The sequence below is a fragment of the Rhinolophus hipposideros genome (assembly GCF_964194185.1).
Source record: "Rhinolophus hipposideros genome assembly, chromosome: 10".
Taxonomy (NCBI): Eukaryota; Metazoa; Chordata; class Mammalia; order Chiroptera; family Rhinolophidae; genus Rhinolophus; species Rhinolophus hipposideros.
Genome location: NC_138056.1, coordinates 73,031,207 through 73,051,133, shown reverse-complemented (window position 1 = coordinate 73,051,133; position 19,927 = coordinate 73,031,207). Strand labels below are relative to the sequence as shown.

At 36.9% G+C, this 19,927-nt stretch overlaps 1 protein-coding gene across 1 annotated transcript; it reads left to right on the top strand.

Annotated features, from left to right (window-relative positions):
• The first annotated feature begins 7,057 nt into the window (after nucleotides 1-7,057).
• Nucleotides 7,058-19,238, top strand: CASP1 (caspase 1). Its single transcript, XM_081063319.1, has 10 exons — nucleotides 7,058-7,110; nucleotides 7,745-8,011; nucleotides 10,467-10,520; nucleotides 13,666-13,781; nucleotides 14,435-14,608; nucleotides 15,006-15,240; nucleotides 15,664-15,810; nucleotides 18,109-18,218; nucleotides 18,680-18,783; nucleotides 19,154-19,238. The coding sequence occupies exons 1-9, from the start codon at nucleotides 7,104-7,106 to the stop codon at nucleotides 18,776-18,778; spliced, it is 1,209 nt and encodes a 402-aa protein (XP_080919445.1). The 5' UTR covers nucleotides 7,058-7,103; the 3' UTR covers nucleotides 18,779-18,783; nucleotides 19,154-19,238.
• The last annotated feature ends 689 nt before the right edge of the window (nucleotides 19,239-19,927 follow it).

Genomic DNA, 19,927 nt, shown 5'->3' with positions numbered 1-19,927 from the left:
GGTGAGAAGACAATGGAGATTTTTCAGGTATTGATTCTAAGCCTTCCTCTGAGGTTGTCTTTCTGAACTATCTCATCCATTTCCGTGGTTTAAGTTTTCATCAATATACTACCTTTTCTTACGTCAAATTTTCAAACTCAGTCCACATTTCTAATTTCCCAACATCTCTCTTTAACTAGACATCTTTAATCAGCTTGAGCTAAACATGCCCAAAGCTAAACTCATTATCTTCCATCAAAGCTGTTCCTTTTGCAATTTATCCTATCTACAAATGCAGGAGCCTTTCAAATAGAAACTTTAGATTCACCCTGGATTTTCCTTTCTACCGCATTCCTTGCATGCAAGCAGTGGCAGTTTTTTGATTCTTTAATCACATTATCCCATCTTTTCCATCCTCCCTACTATCACCCTATTTTAGACTCCACGTTCCTACAGTATCATGCATTTCCTCTGCCATTCAGTTTTATTTTTAAATCCATTCTTCTCCTTCACTAGACTCTTAAGTTCAATTGAGGACAATAAACATGTCTGCCTTCTTTGCAGCTACAGCCCATGTAGGTATTTACTGTTATGCACTTCTCTCTTAGTTCTGCTTTTACTGTATCCAAGAAGTTTTAGTACGTTGTAATTTCACTTCCCTTTGTCTCAAGACATTTTCTAGTAATATGGTGACGACGCATGTAAATGCTCTTTTTTTGTGTGTGTTCTCCTGATATCAGTTAAAAAAATAAAGCAAGGATATTTTCTGTAATGGAAAGGGCAATATTTGCAAATAGTTATTTATTCATACCTACCTATGTGACTAAACCACACAACACTGTTATCAATGAGAATTATCAGACCCTGATCATCCCCTGAGAGAGAGAGAGAGAGAGAGAGAGAGAGAGAGAGAGAGAGAGAGAGAGAGAGAGAGAATATGGAAGGTGGTAGAAAGAGTAGGGGGATAATAATGGAGAAGAAAGGAGACTATGAGGGACAGAGAAAAAATCAACTGATTCTTTTCAGTGGCTAGTAAACAATAAAAAAAATCTGTTCTGTGAGAAAACGTGTGGATGAAGAAGTCTCTAGAAAACCTGGGATTACTTTTTTATGTGGTTCAGATGATTTCATTAACAAAGCCCATGGGTGGAACTTTCTTTCTTTCTTTCTTTCTTTCTTTCTTTCTTTCTTTCTTTCTTTCTTTCTTTCTTTCTTTCTTTCTTTCTTTCTTTCTTTCTTTCTTTCTTTCTGTCTTTCTTTCTTTCTTTCTTTCTATCTTTCTTTCTTTCTTTCTTTCTTTCTTTCTTTCTCTCTCTCTCTCTCTCTCTCTCTCTCTCTCTCTCTCTCTCTCTCTCTCTTTCTTTCTTTCTTTCTTTCTTTCTTTCTTTCTTTCCCTCTTTCTTTTAGTCTCATGAAAACAATTTTCTAGAAAAATTTTTATGAGGTGATATCACCAAATCTGGATTTCAAAAAATCCCAAAATAGAAGTAGCAAGAGGCCATGCAATATGTAGACCTAAATAAAGAAATTTAGATATCTGAAATGCGTGTCTTAGTTTTTACAGTGATTTTTGCATATCATTTTATGTATTCCACTCTGTGCTATATCAGATTCTATTTATCTACAGAAAATAAGCCTACCATAGACAGTTTATCTGTCATTTAATGATCTCTTCAAGTAGTAGTAGAAGAATGACAGAGAAATATGTGGAGATACCTCAGACAAAAACAAGACATAATGCAAACAACAAAAATCTCATGGTCAGACTACACAACTACTTTAGGGATTATTTAGCAGGTTGGTTAGCCTGAAGTTAGCAACCAAATATTGTGGAGAGCAATGGGGGATAAGACTGATGAGATCTATTAGGAACATAGTTTCAGCTTCAAAAACTAAGTGAAAAGGTTGTACTGAGATGCATGGGCTATTAAAAATAAGCGGATTGCCACGGGGACACTGAAGAATTTTGGGGAATATCATGAATAATGTTGTGAAGATTTTGTAGGGTATGAGATGGACACTTGTTTTATTAGGGAGACCACTTCAGGGACTGTTTAGATGCCTGATCACTGAGCTGTACAGCTGAAGCTGAAGCTGAATAATAATGAATGTCAACTATAATTTAATATACATAGTCACAAGAAGTGGTGTACAGTATAAGGAATAGAGACAGTGGAAATATAATGGCTGTATGAGATGTCAGATGGGTAGTAGCTTGGGGGAGGAGCGTTATCATTTTGTGAGGGGTACAAATGTCCAACTATTTCATTGTTTTGTACACGTAAAACTAACTAACTAACTAACTAAATAAATAAATAAATAAAAGAAATGGATCTAGTATTCTGTATTCTAGTATTCTAGTATGAGTTTTGACTTTGGTAATTAAGCTTACTGGATATGTATTCAGATCAATTTTTGCCTCATCCTTTTTATTAGATGTGTGATTATATATGCAATTAATCTTAGCTGCAGATTTTTATCTGTTAGGAGAGTCAATACTACCAATCTTATTGTGCAATAAGCATTGTATGAGATGATATATGTAGGGAATTAATAGTGCTTTCTACAAACAGAGTGCTCAAAAAAGATAATGGTGGTGATCATGATGATAATCTCAATTGTCTCAATGCAGATGCTCCTGAAAGTAGAGAAAAAGTCTTGGACTTGCATGCAGGTAGCTTATTTGGAAGAGATTCCCAGGAAGCAGTAGTGAGGGAGTTGGAAAGGGAACTGAAAGGGATGAAATCACTCCCCCAAATTTCAATAATGAATTCATTCTTGTTCTTAGCAACCGGATTTCAATCTTCCTGAGGGATCCTCTGAGATCACATAGAATCTACCTATGAGATGGGTATGTGAGATGGGGAATTGAGGAGCACTTATCAACTGACTCCTGCCCTTCATTGGTTAAAGCTTGCCCCCTGGGGCAGCCCCTTACCTGTGCCCAAATTTCTGCATGTGTACGCTCACAGCTAAGCAGCCCTCAGTACTGTGGTGAACATCTCCAGGCAGCAAAGCAGAAAGAACTTGAGAGGCAATGGCTTGAGGTGAGACACTGGCCACATGCAGGAAACGCTCCACCATGGCAGCATTTAAATCAGGTGGGCTAGGGCTGTGGCACGTGATGATAATGAGTTCTCAGATTCATAGTGCAAATTATCGTCTCACACTACATTTCTTATTAAACTTATTTATGCCTTAAATCACTTTTCATTTTGAATCAGTATATTCTGCATGTCGCTCCACTATCCCTCCACCCTTGAAATGGATGTAATGGTTCACTCTTTTAAACTCCTTGAGGAAATATGCTGTTTTTCTCTTACGAAATCTTTCTCTTATGACATGGCTCATATTCTCCTAGTATCGTAGTTACTTGAATAATTATGTTAAGGTAATTATTAACATTACTGGATGTCGACTGTTCAACAGGTGATACCGGTTTCAAGCATTAAATTTGATCCAACAACTTCTCCAAGGCAGGTGGTTTAAAGATAGGGAAATTGACCGTTCAGTCAGATACCTCTCACATCAATAATTACATCAGTGTAAAGTGCTGATATTATTAAGAATGACTGAGTTCAAAGTCTGGCTTTTAATCTCCACAGCAAAGGTTAAAAATGCAAATACCATATAGGCTTGACAAAAAACATAAGTTAATCAGGTTATGTGGGGACAGGGAAAATGGGAGAGCTTATGAACGCATGAACGTAGAATTATGGACTCAGGTAATTATTATCTAATGGAAATTGAGTCAAGAGAGACCTGTGATCAAAAATTTCATTTGAAATATGACAATTTTTAACTTCTGAAAAACAATCAATGCCAAAAGAAATTATAACTGTGAGGGTCAAAGGAAACACATGATGGAGTCTGCATGTCACCGATTTTTGACTTTTGTTCTAACCCATATGGTTTCTGTCCTACCATTTGATTATAAATCCAGGAGACTGAGACTGCCCCTCATTTTCTTGACGGAGTAGTTCATCTCTTTGTGACTGTGCTCTAATCTGCAAAATTAAACCCAAAATGCTTTCTAGGGCTGCTGTACTAAAATATCACAAACTGGGAGGCTCGAAACAGAAATGTATTCTTCTGCATTTCTGGAGTTTAGAAGTTTGACATCAAGGTGTCAGCAGGGCTATGCTCTCTCTGCCAGCTTCTGGTTGTTCTTGGCTTTCCATGACATTCCTCAGTTTACACTTGCATACCTCCAATCTTTGCTTTCATCATCAAATTGCTGCCTTCTCTCTGTGTATCTATGCCTTCTATGTTATACTCTCTGTCTGTCTCTGTTCCAGAGCATCTTTTCTTTTTATTAGAACATTAGTCACAGTGGGAGAAGGGTCCCCTACTCCCATATAACCGCATCTTAACTAATTACATTTGCAGGGACCTCTTTTCCAAATAAGGGCACATTCTGAGTTATTGTCAGTTAAGACTTCAACATATATATGTTGTGTAACACAATTCAACTCATAACAATGCCTCACTCACAGGGCTGTTTTAAAGCAGTTATTTTTTTGATTTATCTTGTTTGAAGTACAGGTATTTCTTAATTCAGTGGACTCATGTTTTTCCAAGTTTTGGGTAATTTTCTTTAATACTGTTCTGTCCTCCTTTCTCAATTATCTTTCCGAAATTTAAGTCAGCTATATCTTAGAACTTCCCATTTTATATGAAGGCCAAGGATATTACTGTACACTATTGTAAGCTTTATACACACTGTCTATCATGCCCTCCCCCTGATTCCTTTCAACAGGGTCAGACATAGATCATTAAAGCTCTCAGTGGTGCTCCATGAACAGAAATGTGGACTGGATTAATTGGAAATATGGAGGGAAAACTGACTGGGTAAGGCACAGATCACCATAGCAGTGACTGTCAGGAGGAAGTAAAAGGTGGGCTGAGAATCAGTAGGAATAAGACATCGAGGGGATTGTCATGGTGGTTGGTTTTGGCTACTGCATTTTGGAACAGTGGTTAGATTAAGCAAATTGGTGGTACTCATAAAATAAAAAAAAAAAAAGAAAATGAAAAAGAAAAAAAAGATATTTAACATGGAGAGGTTTAGAAGTGGGGACTCAGTATTTTGATGTTGGAAAGTTGATTTGGTTTCACAGACCCTATTTGGCTCAAAGGGCTCTCTCTGGCATTGAATTGATGAAAGAAATAAAACTTATCTCTGCTTTACATCATTACAACCTGAAAATACTTCCAAAGTTCAGGGACAGGCTGGCTCCACACCACCACATATGCTTTTATTAAAGTGACAATGACACTTAATATCTGGAAAGGTAGCTCCTGCGGATTTGGGTCTTTGTGCATGATCTTAGGTCCTTACCAGAGGTGTACATTGAGGACCTGAACGTGTAGTGACTGGGGAAAGGGCTTCTCCGTGTGGAAACAGGTCAGTGACTGACTGACTAGGATGTAATCTGTGCACCCAAAATTCAGGTGCTGTGAGTGGGAAGGATTCCACTGCCAAGTTCCAGCGATATGGCTTCTGTCAGAGAAAACAAAATTCCTCCTGTACCACACAGACTTCCATTTTTACAGGAAATTCATCTCCATTAAAATCTTATGGAACCACTGTCATCTATGTGACCCATCGTTGAGATAAATGTCATTATGAGGCACATGAATGTGGAGGAGAGCTGGCTTCTTATGTAAGGTCTGCACTGTGTGTTTGCCAAGTCTCTGAATCAACCATTTACCTGGTATTCTTACTCATAAAATGGGATCAATTTTTACTTACCCTGTTTAACTTACATACTTGTCGTGATAGGCCGTGAAATACAGTACAATAAAATTTCAGAAGCACTTTACAAAGAATTATATTATTACACTGCCTTGCTTCTGGAATACAGCTCATGATAGAAAGCAGTGGGGCCTGGTCTTTGCTCATACCATTCCATCCTAGAAAGTAAGTCTGATTTTGACCCCCTACCCACCCCTACACACACACTGATTGAGGAAAAAAAGCTTTGAGAAGCTAAATACACTGTCTAAGACGTACAAATAATGAATGGAATCTTATCTCAGGGCTACTGGAGCTCAAAGTCCATGCTGATAAACTGTAGAGAAGAAAAGGTTTTAGACAAAGGAAAAATAAAATAACATGCTATATTTGGTTAACGCTCTCAGTAACGTGTATTATCACCATGTTCTAACAGCCCTAAAATTATAAAGAAGCTTAAGAGAAAAATAAGCTGAGAGGGTAAGTAGCTTTCTAAGAGTTGAAAATAGCACAACCATAACACAAACATGGAATCTTCTGCCTTCTATGTAAGAGCTTTTCATACTACCTACTGTTATTAAAAATGGGATCGTTGCACAGACAAGCTATCACGGGCAATTGTGACAGGAGGATTTTTAAATGAGTATGCTTCCTTTAAAACACTACTTTGGAATACTCCAATAATTTATTTTATGATGATTTTTTTTATGTAATAGTCTATCTATGTGATATTGTTTTCTAGATACATCTGTTATTTGGTAAACTGATCATTTCTATAATTTATTTCCATTTTGTTTACAAATCTCCACCATCTGTAAGTTATTCTATTTCACACACTACAGGAAGCTCTTTCTCTAACCACAATTTCAATTCATTTGTTGAGTATGTCCAGAAAAACAAGAAAAGAAAATCCTCTCCAATCCAGTATATCATTACAATAATTTAATTTAGTTTTTGAAATTCAATGTTATTGTGATATAATTTACATAGCATAAAGTGCATCCTTTTAAAGGATGCAATCTGATTATTTCTGGGAAATCTATGATGTAGAATTAACACCATAATGATGCAGAACATTTCCATCACCCCAGAAAATCCTCTTATGCCCTTTGCACTCAATTTGTCTCCACCTCCTCCTCAGGCAATTAGTGATCTGATTTCTATCAGAACACATTAGTTTTTCCTATTCTAGAACTTCATATAATTGGCTTCTTTCACTTATATAAGTGTAACGTTTCATCAAGGTTATTACATATGTTAACAAAAAACATAAAAGCATGCATATGCATGAGCAGTGGGTGTTTCTCAATATACATGCCCTGCTGAAAAGGAAGGTGGAACATGCTTTCAGTTTCTTATCATACACAAAGACCAAGAGTGAAAAGCCATGGCCGGTAAGCTTTTATTTTTTTATTTTTATTTTTTTCCTTCACTGTAAAAGGGCATGTCTTGGGGAAGAAATTTTCGGTCTGGCTTTCTCAGAAACCATAATTAGGTTCTGTGAGTTTTTGTGTGAGCAGAACCCAGGGAGTAAGAAGAGAAGGAGGGAAGAAGAGAAGGGGTCCAGAAGACTTTCACTGCTTTCAGACAGGATGGCAAGGGCTGGAAAGGAACTGGGGTTTTAGTGGTATTCTGCTATCATTTTGCAATCTTAACTGAATTCTTAAATGTCACTATGTCACAGGGTGCAGAATTGGCATGAGATGGCTATCAGCAACTGTTGTTCCCAGAGGAAATGGGTTATTTCTCTTGTTATTTTATTATGCAGAGTTGAATAAACATGGGCTACTGTCAGAATCACTCCTGGTTTTCAGACATATAACGTACCGTAAATCTCAGGCTTCAGACCAGTCAGTGAACATACGCGGGTAATACTGAGGGAAGATAAGAGATATAGTTCAGGATGACTGAACTGTGTGGAGAGGGACATTTTATGGATTAAATCTACAGGAGGCTATTTCCTCTCATGTTGCTGGGAGGGAAATGAGGCTGTTTTCATGACTTGAGGGATCCTTGTGCTTCAAACAGACAAGGTCCTGAAGGAGAAGAGGAAGCAGTTTGTCCGTTCAGTGGGCGTGGGCACAATAAATGGCTTGCTGGATGAACTATTAGAGAAGAAAGTGCTGAACCAGGAGGAGATGGAGAGAGTAAGAGATGGAAATGCTACAGTTATGGATAAGGCTCGAGTTTTGATTGACTCTGTCATTCGGAAAGGGCCCGAGGCAAGCCAAATACTTGTCAGTCAAATTTGTGAAGACGACTCTCACCTTGCAAAGATGCTGGGTCTCTCCTCAGGTAAGATCAACAACTCAGACTCAATCAAGTTCATGAGGCCCTGTGTCTTTGTGACCACATCTTATATCTTCATTGGTTATTTTAGTTTGCAGACAACTTCCTTGCCCTTCGTATCAAGACCCCACTTCTATGTCAGTGGTTCCATTGCTTGTGTCTTTTCTTCCTGGTTTTTTGGCCTCAGTAGCCTTCTCTTGATTAAAACTCATCTCCAATCCTGAGATGAGGTAGCTCATTTGTTGAAGTTCATGAAAACAATCTGAAAAGCTTCATATTCTATATTCTGTATTCGTATTCTGTAGTCCTTCTGGCAAAGCACATGATTTAGTATTAGTAAGTCAGTTAGTTACTTAGCTAGTTAGTTAGTTAGTTAGTTAGTTAGTTAGTTAAATCTAGGGCTGCCTAGGAACTTATGTAGTTTCTGACATAAAGACTTAAAGTTGTAATCAAATCTTTTTATAACTTCTCTCTCAAATTTTGTTCTCCAGAAGGAAGAAAATATATTTCAGTGATGGTTAAGCATTCAGAGAATAAATTCAATGCTTACAGAAAAGCAAGGAGACTCTTCTAGTTGTCCCCTTGCATTTTATTTTGAGCAAGTGTCCACTAGCATGGAACTGGGCTATGGGTCATTCTGTAAGCCCCCTCCCCCCAACTCCTGTCCTCCTGAGGGCCTGATACAGGGCTTAGGAATCTGACCTGTGTCTTTCATGGTCCCTAAGTCCCTCCACACAGCAAAGATGGGAGCTCTGATGAACTCCCAGGCACTGGTCTCTTTTATGCTACTTAAAGCCATTAAGGAGAAGTTGTTCTTCAAAAGCAAGAAGCCTTTTTCACAGGGTTTGAGGAAGCCTACACCTGTCTGAGTGACATAGCAAATGCTCTCTATGGGTAATAAATTTCTTGTTTTTCTTTGAATACCTCTTTTGCATTTAACACGCCCCCCAAAAAATCATAAAGATCATCAATAAATAACAATCAGGGTCCAGAATCACTGTGTAATAGCCAAAGTTTCTTCTTGTTGCTGCATTCCTTTCAATCCATAGTCCTTGAATCCTAGAGGTGCTTGTACAATCTACTATGATACCTCTAACGCCTGGAGTCTGCCTCTCTACATGGCATGTGATGCCTCCTCAATCAGTGTCGTTATGCCTTTGTCTCTCCCTCTTCTACTTGACAGTTTCTGTTCAGGGCCACAGAGTATGGTAATTAGATGTAATATTTGAATGACTCTCATGGGAGACATCTTTAGAAAAGTTGGCATGTACACTACTACCATAACAAGGCTTCCTCCAGAAAGTGTTTTTGAATTTACTGATGGTTAATTTAGTCCAGCAGTCCAGATGGGAAGAATGGAACAAGCTGAAGCATGTAGTGTTGGGCTTGACATTTTGTGGGGCAGCCTCTGGCTCTCCTTCATTCAGAGCAGCGAATAGACCATATTTTGTGTATGGAAATCTTCTCTTCAGCAGGTGCTGTGGTATGAAGATTCAGAGTATTTCACATTTGTTATCTCACGGCCATTCTTAAAGTCTCCAGAACAAGCTTGTCAAGTTATTATTGTTATATAAGATCCTTATAAAATCTTCAATAAATTTAAGTTCAGTTTTTGTCCTTGAAATTGATAATCAAAATGAATAGTGACCTCAGAGTATATGTAATAGGTTTGAGTCATTTTATGCAACCTAGCAGTGTAACTGAGACTTTCCAGTGTTTGTTTTTGTTTTTGTTTTCTGTCAGAGTGTGCCAGTGAGTAGGGCCAGTGTAGATTGCAGAGATTGTGGCCTGGCTTCTGCCACATGCATACTTGTATAGGATCCTTCATGGGCAGGCAGAGTAGTTTAGTGATTAAGAATTATTCACTTAGTGATTAAGCCCAGAACTAATTGTCAAGATAAATTTGTGTTCATACCTAGATGCACCATTTTCCTATTCTATGGCATTGAGGAAATTTACTTAACAAACTGGTTAAGGGATTCCAGGGGTCACCCATCATCATTTTCTGCTGCGATAAATCTTGGTAAGGTTAAGTGCCCAAGCTTATAAGGCCGTTCCTTCTTAGTTTTCTCCAAAGTCCAGGTCAGCTCTGAGTTAGACAACCTCACTCTACATACACCTGTTATGCAGTAGTGGCCACCTCAGAAACCACATCAAAACATACATATTACAATTCTTGATTCTATAGCTGATGTTGTCTCAATTCTACTTTCATCATAGAAAGCAGAAATCAAGGCAGTTACTTCCAGGCATTCTTTTGTTTTTCCTCAAATGTTAAAGTCTAGTAGTAATTCACGTGTAGAGGCTTTTGTTTCCCAGTGATGAGTGTGGTTCCAGGTAAATCACATTTTGAACATGATCAAGGCCTGTGTAAGTTATTTTCAATAGGAAGTGTTTGACATATTGGCAAGATTCTTCAGAGATGATAAGTGACTGTTTAATATTCTTTATCTTTCTTCAGGTCTACAATCTGAAAATATTCCAGACACCCAAACAGTGATTCCTTCCTTCCTAGGTAATGTTTGAACATTTTTGAACCCCATCTTCCTTGACATTAACTGCAGATTCATGGGATAAACCTGGGATTAAGAAGCTATGGGTAATTCTCATGGATTGATCCTATGCCTTTTTCTTTTTTAATCTATTCTGCCTTAGGAGGAGCCATTCTTGTAGCTTCACTACCATGTTTATACTAACAAATTCTAATCTGTGTTCAAATCCTGACTACCAATTTGCATGCTACACTTCACTATTCTAGTGCGTACTGAACATATGCACTCACAGCTCTCAGACACTTTTATACTATCCAGAGCTGACCTTTCCATCCATTCTTCTCCCTACCTTGCTTCTCCTCCAGTTTTCTCTATCTTGGTTCATGATACCAACATCACTCAGTTATTCAAACCAGAAACCTGAAATTATCTTTAGCTCTTTCTTCTCCCTCACTTCCAAGCAGTGGCCAAGCTTTATTAGTTTCTATCTCACATCCAGATCTCTCTCTCCACTTTTTAAATTTTTATTTAAAGTTTACTGGAGTGACACTTCTTTTTATTACTATATTTCAGAACTCTTATTCCTATAGTGCTCTATGATGCCTCAGCCCTAACTCTCACTATATTTTTCTTGTATTTTTCAAAATAAATTCGTCATTTTCTGCCACTGGATTTAAGCTTTATGAGGAAATAGGCCATGTCAGACTTATTCATAGGCATGAACCCATCTAAGTGTAGTTGACACATAGTGTGCATGCAATAAACATTTGTTAAAATACTATTTTACTCAATAATCTCATCAAAATATCTACTATTTGCTATGCCATTAGAAAAATATTTAGCACATTCCAACTGTGTTAACAAACCTTCTATGGATGATTTAGAGAGTAATAAACAAAACAAACAAGGTTCTCGCTTTTATTGATTATATGAATACACAAATTATGGAAGAGTAGGTATTTAAGAATCCCCACCAACAAATTAAAGTTGGCCAAAAATGTAGGGGTGGATATCACACTATACACACCTATATTAGTTGAGATAATATGGAATGCAGCAACACAATCAAACATTTTTAATGGATCTGATATGATAGAAACTTATATTTTATTCATAAATGGGCATGCTTCATCAGCAGACAGCTCTCCTTCAAGTACTAACACAGATATCTAGGCCTCTTCCATTCTGCGGCTCTGATAGCTGCAATATACAAGCAGCTAACAAAACAACTGTGCTAACAAAACAACCATTAACTGCACTGGAAGAAATATGGAGCATCCTTTGTGAGAAATTTTGCTAGCCTTGGCCTGGACGTGTCACACTGCACTTCTACTTGCATTAAATGGTCTAGAATTCAATTACATGGCCCCATCTAACTGCTCGACTGGTTGGCAACACAGACTGCATGCCCAGGAACAAAACAGTGTCTTTTAAATAGCTAACCCATTTCTGCTACAAAAATTTTAATGCAAAACTTTTCATTCCATACAGTATTGGAGATAGCACAGGGAAGTCCTAGATCTCAGATGAGAAAGAAAATCTTAAAAATGTTTTTGTCCTCTGCTCTGAAAAAATGGTCTTAGCTTTATTGAGTTTTGACCAGGCCAATGTGTACTAGGTTCCTTTATAGCAAATCTTATTTTTGTATGATTTTGTATTATTTTGTAGCCTCTTGCTTACTACATAACCAGTGTTTTATTTGTCCTGAAATAGTATTGTACCCACAATTCTAGAATTATTTCATTCCAAAGTGATTTTTTTTCTCTTAAAATAAAAAATATTTTACATTTGGAAAAAATTTAGAGGCCATGGAACCAAATATTTTACCGAGTTCAGAAATTACTGTAGTGAATCTATTAAGGGTGGTTATCCTATTCATGTTTTCTTAGATATTTCATGGGATAGGACACTCAATATATAACCAAGTTCCCTATTCCTTTACTAAAAAAATAAAAATAAAAAAAAAATTGCTCTAATGTAATCCAACTATTTCTCTTTAACTTTTTCTATTGTTCTCCAGACTTCTGTATGAAGAAATAGAACATTTCTTCCACCTAATGATTTCTATAGTTTTCTCCAACATATCCATTCTATTGCTTACTTTACTCACACTAAACATTTTGCCTTGGTTTACCTAACTGAATATACTATAATTTCTTCAACATTCCCCTCAGAATTAAATATAACTTTCATGTTTGAATAGTTTAGTTTCTAAAAGATCTTCCAAATATTGAGAAAAATTTATATTTTGAAACATAGATTATTTCTCTAGCAAGTAAATCACACTATTGGATGGTGTCAAATTTGTAATCACATAAACTCTAAAGGTTTTACTCACATAAACAACTGTGACAATTCTTCCTCATACATCTGTGCAATCAATGTTTAGTGCTATGAATTCTTCAAGTGTACATCTTGATTTTAGCATTTATCATTCTATTTCATTTTCATTCTAGTCAATATACTGAATATTCCTCATCCTCTTCCCCATATGTACACATAGTAGAGAGATCCTGAAGAACAGGACAAAAGCCCTCCCTTCTTTCCTTCCTCCCTCCCTTTCTTCCTTCCTTCCTTCCTTCCTTCCTTCCTTCCTTCCTTCCTTCCTTCCATCTCTAGACCTACTATCATGCCTATTAAGTAAATATATATGTATATATATTATGTATATGTATATGTATATATGTATATGTATTATATATGTATATATATTTACTTAATATATATGTATATATATATATATTTAAACAATTGATATAGAGTAATTACAACCTTCCTCCATTAAATTTTATCCTCAGCTTTAAATCATTTGAAATAAATTTATATCTTAATTATCTTACCTAATATATTGATTGTTTACTGAGAGTTCCATCATGCATGGTCTTGAAAAATTTTCCTTCTGTTTTTTAAGCTAAAGTATTTGTAAAAATGCTGATCCTAAAAGATAACGGTGGATCCTTGTATCACACCACTGGAAATCTCCTCTGTTTTGGGATGTGTTCCAATCGCAATGATTCACTCAACAGTGTTAACTAGCCCAGGGTTTTTCTCCTAAGGATTCATTTCCTTCTTCATGGATTCATACAAAGATGACACTGTGAGAAGTACCAAGTGAGATGACACTCAGGGATGTCACTCATTATTCATAATGTTTCTTGTCTGTTTCAGCTCTTCAAGCAATGCAAAATAACCCAGCTAAGCCTGAATTCCGAGGACCGGAAGGGATCCTCAAGCTTTGCCCCCCGGAAACAGCCCAGAGGATATGGAAAGAAAAATCAGCAGAGGTGTTGTGCTCAAAACACAAAGATCTGGGTGAAAGATACAATGTAGACCAATGTAGATTCTCAAGTGTGCTGGCACTTGCTTATAACCAATTTCGTTGAGAAGGTTTGGAAAATCATCCTGCTACTTCTCTTACATAAAGAATTTCCTATCTATTAGAATCCCAGCTTAGGTATAGAGTTCAAAGTTTGGTACACTTCCCTGAGTAAATAACTATGATAAAAACAATAATGGCATCCATTGAATGCTTAATATGAATCAGATACTATTCTAAGTATATTATGTATAAGAACACCTTGAACCTTCAAAATAACCAATTTTAGAGATCAGGAAATTGAGGCATGGATTGTTAAATATTTTGACAAAGTTGAGGATTCAGTTTTAAAATTCTGTCAGTCTGGCTTCAAAGAATGTTCATCTCCCACAATCCTACCTTTCAAAAATAAATCAATCAAGGGTGCAGTTATCATCTAGGCATTTGCAAACTCTATTCCAACTCCCATAGTAAGATGCATTCATCCTCCCTGTTTATATCTATGGTTCATGAGATTTGGTTTCTGAATAGGATTAAGGGAGGAGAAGGGGTTGTATACCCTCAAGATGAATATTTAATTAAAGAGAACAAGACTGTTTATCCAATCTGCATTTCCTACAGATTTACCCAATAATGGAAAGATCAACTCGCACACGTCTTGCCCTCATTATCTGCAACACAGAATTTGACAGTATTTCCAGGAGAGATGGAGCTGATGCTGATGTCAGAGGCATGAAGATGCTATTAGAAGGTCTGGGATACACTGTGATTGTAAAAGAAAATCTCACTTCTCTGGTAAGGTCTATCACAGTGTAGAGATAACAGTCATGCCCTTCATATTCCTAAAGAATGTTTGTTTGTAGCACCAGAAACTTTATCTCTTGGTAGTCTAAAATTTAAATTTTCCCTTGGAGAGTGCTTAATGCTAAAACAATCCCTTCAAACATAGAGTCTTTTAGCAAGAATCTGGTGCAAATTTTTTGGGAAGAGTTCTATTAGCTCAGTAATGCCATTTTCTCCCTACTAGAAGTCCCTGAATGGCATCCTATTACCCTATATAAACTTTCTTTGAATTGAAACTTAAATTTTCTTTTGTACCCACCCAGGGATTCCAATTGTTCCTTTATTGAATTCCCAAGGTGACATAATAATGATTCTCATAATCCAAAATCAATGGTATGGTCTCTTCCAGGAAATGCTTGAAGAGCTGAAGGCATTTGCTGCCCACAAGGAGCACAAGACTTCTGACAGTACTTTTGTGGTGTTCATGTCTCATGGTATTCGGGATGCCATATGTGGGACGGAATACTCTGAGAATGGCTCAGGTGTATTACACATCAACACCATCTTTCAAACTTTGAACACCTTGAACTGTCCAAGTTTGAAGGACAAACCCAAGGTGATCGTTATCCAGGCCTGCCGTGGTGGTGAGTGTTAATGTCTGTTAGAACACATGACATATACACATTGGCCTCATCATTTATATGCATTCAGTATTTTTCATTTTTTGTGTGTCTGCTCCTTAATGTCAATGGTCACATACTGTCACCAAACAAGATTTTAGTTTCTGTGAGCTGCATGAATGATTGGTAGATATTTGTTCCGTTTTCAACTAAAGGAATTCCATTTTTAGTCTTAAGACTGATATTTTGATGCTGTTCGAATTCATCTGAAGGTCAGTAGAGTTAAGAGTTGTTAAAAAGATAGTTCCTTGGATGGATGTGTGTATATGCATGTGAATGAAAAATAGCAACAAATAAATGAGTAACTATGGTTAAACAGAGCTTTAGGGGAGAAAGCAGTTCTCTTGCCTGTAGGTAGTAACAAGAAATCGAATCTTGTCTTTTCAGAGAACCAAGGGGTTGTGTGGTTAAAAGATTCAGTAAAAGCTTTTGAAGACTGTGGCTCACAGACTCCAGAAGAAGATTTTGAGTGTGATGCCATTAAGAAAGCCCATTTAGAGAAGGATTTTATTGCTTTCTGTTCTTCAACACCAGGTAATGAGTGCCTGTGTAGGACAACTTTGTGGGCATCACCAATGCAGAAATTCACACACACACATCCACTAGAGGATGGATATGTGTTGAACTTTCCATGAGACTTCTGAAGAACAACTCATGCATTCCTCCCAGTTACACCTTCAATTCCCCTCATCCACAGAGAGCAAATATGCATATGTTTTCACTAAATTAGTAATTAGTGAACTTCTGTGGTGCAAAATATTTTCCTGTTACTGTGAGGGATGAAGAGAAGTGTATCTATGCTGAAGTAAATTAGAAACTGATTCCACATAGAAAAGGGGTAGGGAGAGGCAGAAAAGCAGACGAAGCATATTGAGTCTCTAAGTTACGTTGGTTTCAACTAGAAGTATGGCATGGATAAAAAGGAAGAAACTTTAATGATTTCTAAATCTAGGCTATGGATTAAGAATACTGCCAATTATATTATGACTCTGGCATTTAGTGCATTGTAAACTAGTTCCAGTTATTCAGCCTCTCTGAGTTTTCTTTGAATTCTTCACTAACATACATGAATACAAATATCATTGTTTGTAGGATTAAATAAGATAATATGCATGAAATATTGAGCATGGCACAGAGTAAAGCACACATTAAATAACTGTTATTATTAAACAGGTTTCTATTTGTAACTTAACTCAGGTTTTACCTTAAGTGTCGTTCTTTCTTAAGGTTTAAATAAAAGTCATTTCAATTCTTTTATTAATTATGTTTTAAAATTTATTGGGCATTTACGTTCTTATGATTACTTATGGCCTTAAGGCCTTGCCTCTACTCAAATAGTTCAATTTACAGATTAGATTATTTTCTATAATGAAGTATCATCTCTAAGGAGATAGTTTGGTTCTGCATTATGTTGACCATGTCTTAATGTAGAAGTCAATGTTTTTTTTTCTCTAGGCAATAGAACAGACACACACACACACACACACACACACACACACACACACTTACAGCTTAAAGGTATTTAGTAGACTTTAGTAGTAGACATCACTATTCTTTAAAATCCTTGGATCCCAGCATTCCACAAGAGATTTAGCACTGGCTATATAGTCCTTTATAGTCCCCTAGCTTCTCAACATCCATCTTGCTGATTTCTTTCTCCTTTTTTTCACTTTCCTCACCCCTCCTTTTCAGATGACTCAAAAATTCCAATTCAATTATCTTTAGCTAGTTATCTTTCACTAAACCTAGCTCCACATTCTCTGGGATTAATTCTAACTACCTTGTAGTGTTCTCCTGAAAACACATGTCCATTCACTCACTTAAATTCACAAAGACCTTTCAGAGATACCTGTGTCCACCCTCTCTCCCATCCCCTTTCTTTAACTGGAACCAGCCTCATAAAACAGCTGTGGTCTTAAATAGAACTTTAATCTATTTATATTATATATTTTATTACCATTATTACCGACTAACAGGTTTGGTTGAAGCATGTGTCTGTGGTTATATACATAGTTACACACCACTTTTGTATGTTTCTTCACCTTATTTTAAAATGGCTTCATGATTTCTATGTCCCTACTATTTTATATAATTAATATAATTCTTCAGTAATTATCTTCTGTAAGACTATTTTGTCCTCCAGTAGAATATGATCTTTCTCTCTTAAACCTAAACCTAGGTTTGTATTTTATTTATATTGGTGCCATTTTCATATTTAGTTTTCTTTGTCCAAAGACCTTATGATCAATATTATTTGATTTTAGTTACATTATTTATAAAGTAGATATTGGAAATGTTATTGACAGGATTGCCCTGTGTAGCCTGGGTATTACATAGCCTATATTCTCCCAGACACTTATAATGTTATATCTAGTCTTCAAATATCTTTTTATGGCGGAAATTATTACTCCACCCTTTCTAGTCAAAGCCATTGCATTTCAGAGTTTATAATTAACTTAAATCACCATCAGTAAAGAGCACTCTTGGGATCTACACTCAGATATTTCTTTCCCAAGGCCCAATCCCTGCCCTCTACACCACTCTGCCTTATCCTCCCTCTCTATTAGATTTGCAGCTTCTTGGACTCAGAGATGATGCCACCCTAACTTCTACCCCATATTTGTGGTATCCTTCATATGAAATTAACAATTGTTAAGTATCAGTAAAAATATACTCACTGAGTGTTGACTATATTCACTAAATAATGGCATACAGTGTATAGAAAACAGTATAAACTCAACAAGCTTCCTCAGTCGGAGTGGAAATCCTAGCACTCAATCTCTCTGGACAGGCAAAAGTTTTGCATGAGATTTGAGTGTGCTTTATTCACAGATAATGTTTCTTGGAGACATCCCACACAGGGCTCTCTTTTTATTATGAAACTCATCGAAAAAGTGCAAGAATACGCCTGGTGTTGTGACCTGGAGGACATTTTCCGAAAGGTAGAGCACTAAATGTTTCTCACACTCTACTTCCCCTGGATATTTGACTATTCCAGTTGGAAACCTAGGGAGCAGCTCTGGTCATGCTTACCTTCTAGAAATGCCCTTCTTTCCAAATGATCTTTGAGGTTCTTTGGCGAGTCAGCAAACCTGAAAGCCAGATCCAACCTGCTAAATTCTAGAAATCAACCCCAAGTAAATTGCAATTTATTTTAACTCCCCTACATCCCTAAGGAGACAAGCAAGTGGATATGCTTGTGTCCATAGCTATTAGATCCAGCATCAGATTTTAAAAGTGTGGTTATTCCATACTTAGATATGCATTTTGCTATGATTCTTACAAATGCATAACCCTTTTATGTTTATGTTATATTTTGCTGTACTTTTTGGGGGGAATTTTCCAGCTTAAGTGAAGATTCTTCCACTCAGAAAAAAAAATACAGGCTTTCTTTTCTATTTAGGTCCGATTTTCATTTGACCTACCAGATGGTAAGGTACAGATGCCCACCGCTGAAAGAGTGACATTAACAAGATGTTTCTACCTCTTTCCAGGACATTAAAATCAGTAAGTTGTGTGTGTGGGCAAGAATGCTGAAACTTCATCCGGGTCAAGGTTTCAAGTCTAGTATAATAAACAGGGGTACTAAAAGGACGCCTTTGTGCTGGTTCAGTGCAGAGCACATTGCTCTTCTCTCAAAGTTCAGCAGAGTTAGACGGCCCTTTTTCAGGGTCAGCTGATACAGATTGAGATGTGGCCATAAGCTGATGAAAGTCTGGTTTTAGATGGTCTTCCCTTTCACTCAGCAGGGTAATATTTAGACATAGCATGGGCTTTTTCTTTTTATGACTATGTCCCCATAATAGAGTAATTTTTTAACTTGCATTTCTTTTGGCAGAACTCTGTTTTATATTTGTTGTATTTCCTTTTCCTGTAGGAAACCAGGAGTTTTGTCGTTCTGCACCTGTTTTTGGAACCATGTCTGCAGGACACACATTTCTTGAACCATTCGAATAAATCTGAAATAAAAATGAAAGGTTGTCATAAGTGTTTTTCCACTCTGAGAAGACAGGGAGTGGAATTTGGAGTGGGCAATGGATTTAGAATCTTTAGACTTGATCCATGAAAGCTGAACTGCCTAATAGCACCAGTCTTTCTTTCTAGAGAACTTTTGCTGGGCTTTCTGCTTTAGGGATATAGATGCAAATCACAGTAGGTACCTGACTTCAAAGAATTTGAAACTCAGCAGGAGAGATGCAGAAAAGATATATGACTTATCCAACATCCCAGAGTTTACTACGAACAAAGCCTTGGCCAGAAATTACATATTTCCATCATTCCTTAAGGTATTTCAGGGATGCAAAGTCAATTTTGATTTAACCCCAGGCAACTAGTAGTTTACAGTCTTATTGAGAAGACAAGATTGTCAATAAACATGAAACAATTAACTGACAATACATGACACCCTGTGAATAAGTGCTAGGAATTATCATACATAATGTAATGTCCTGTGTGGAGCAATGCTAATGAATTTGGGGTGGAATCTTCCACTCAGCAATGGTAAGACGTAGGAAGGACTGGAAGTACTACCATTCACTTCCAAGTATGAGCACTTTCTAATCCTAACCCATTAGAAGTGATGGTGAATTTCTGACTCTTTGAAGATCTTCAAAGTTGAACATATTACAGTCCCGCCGCCCCCCCCAACTAA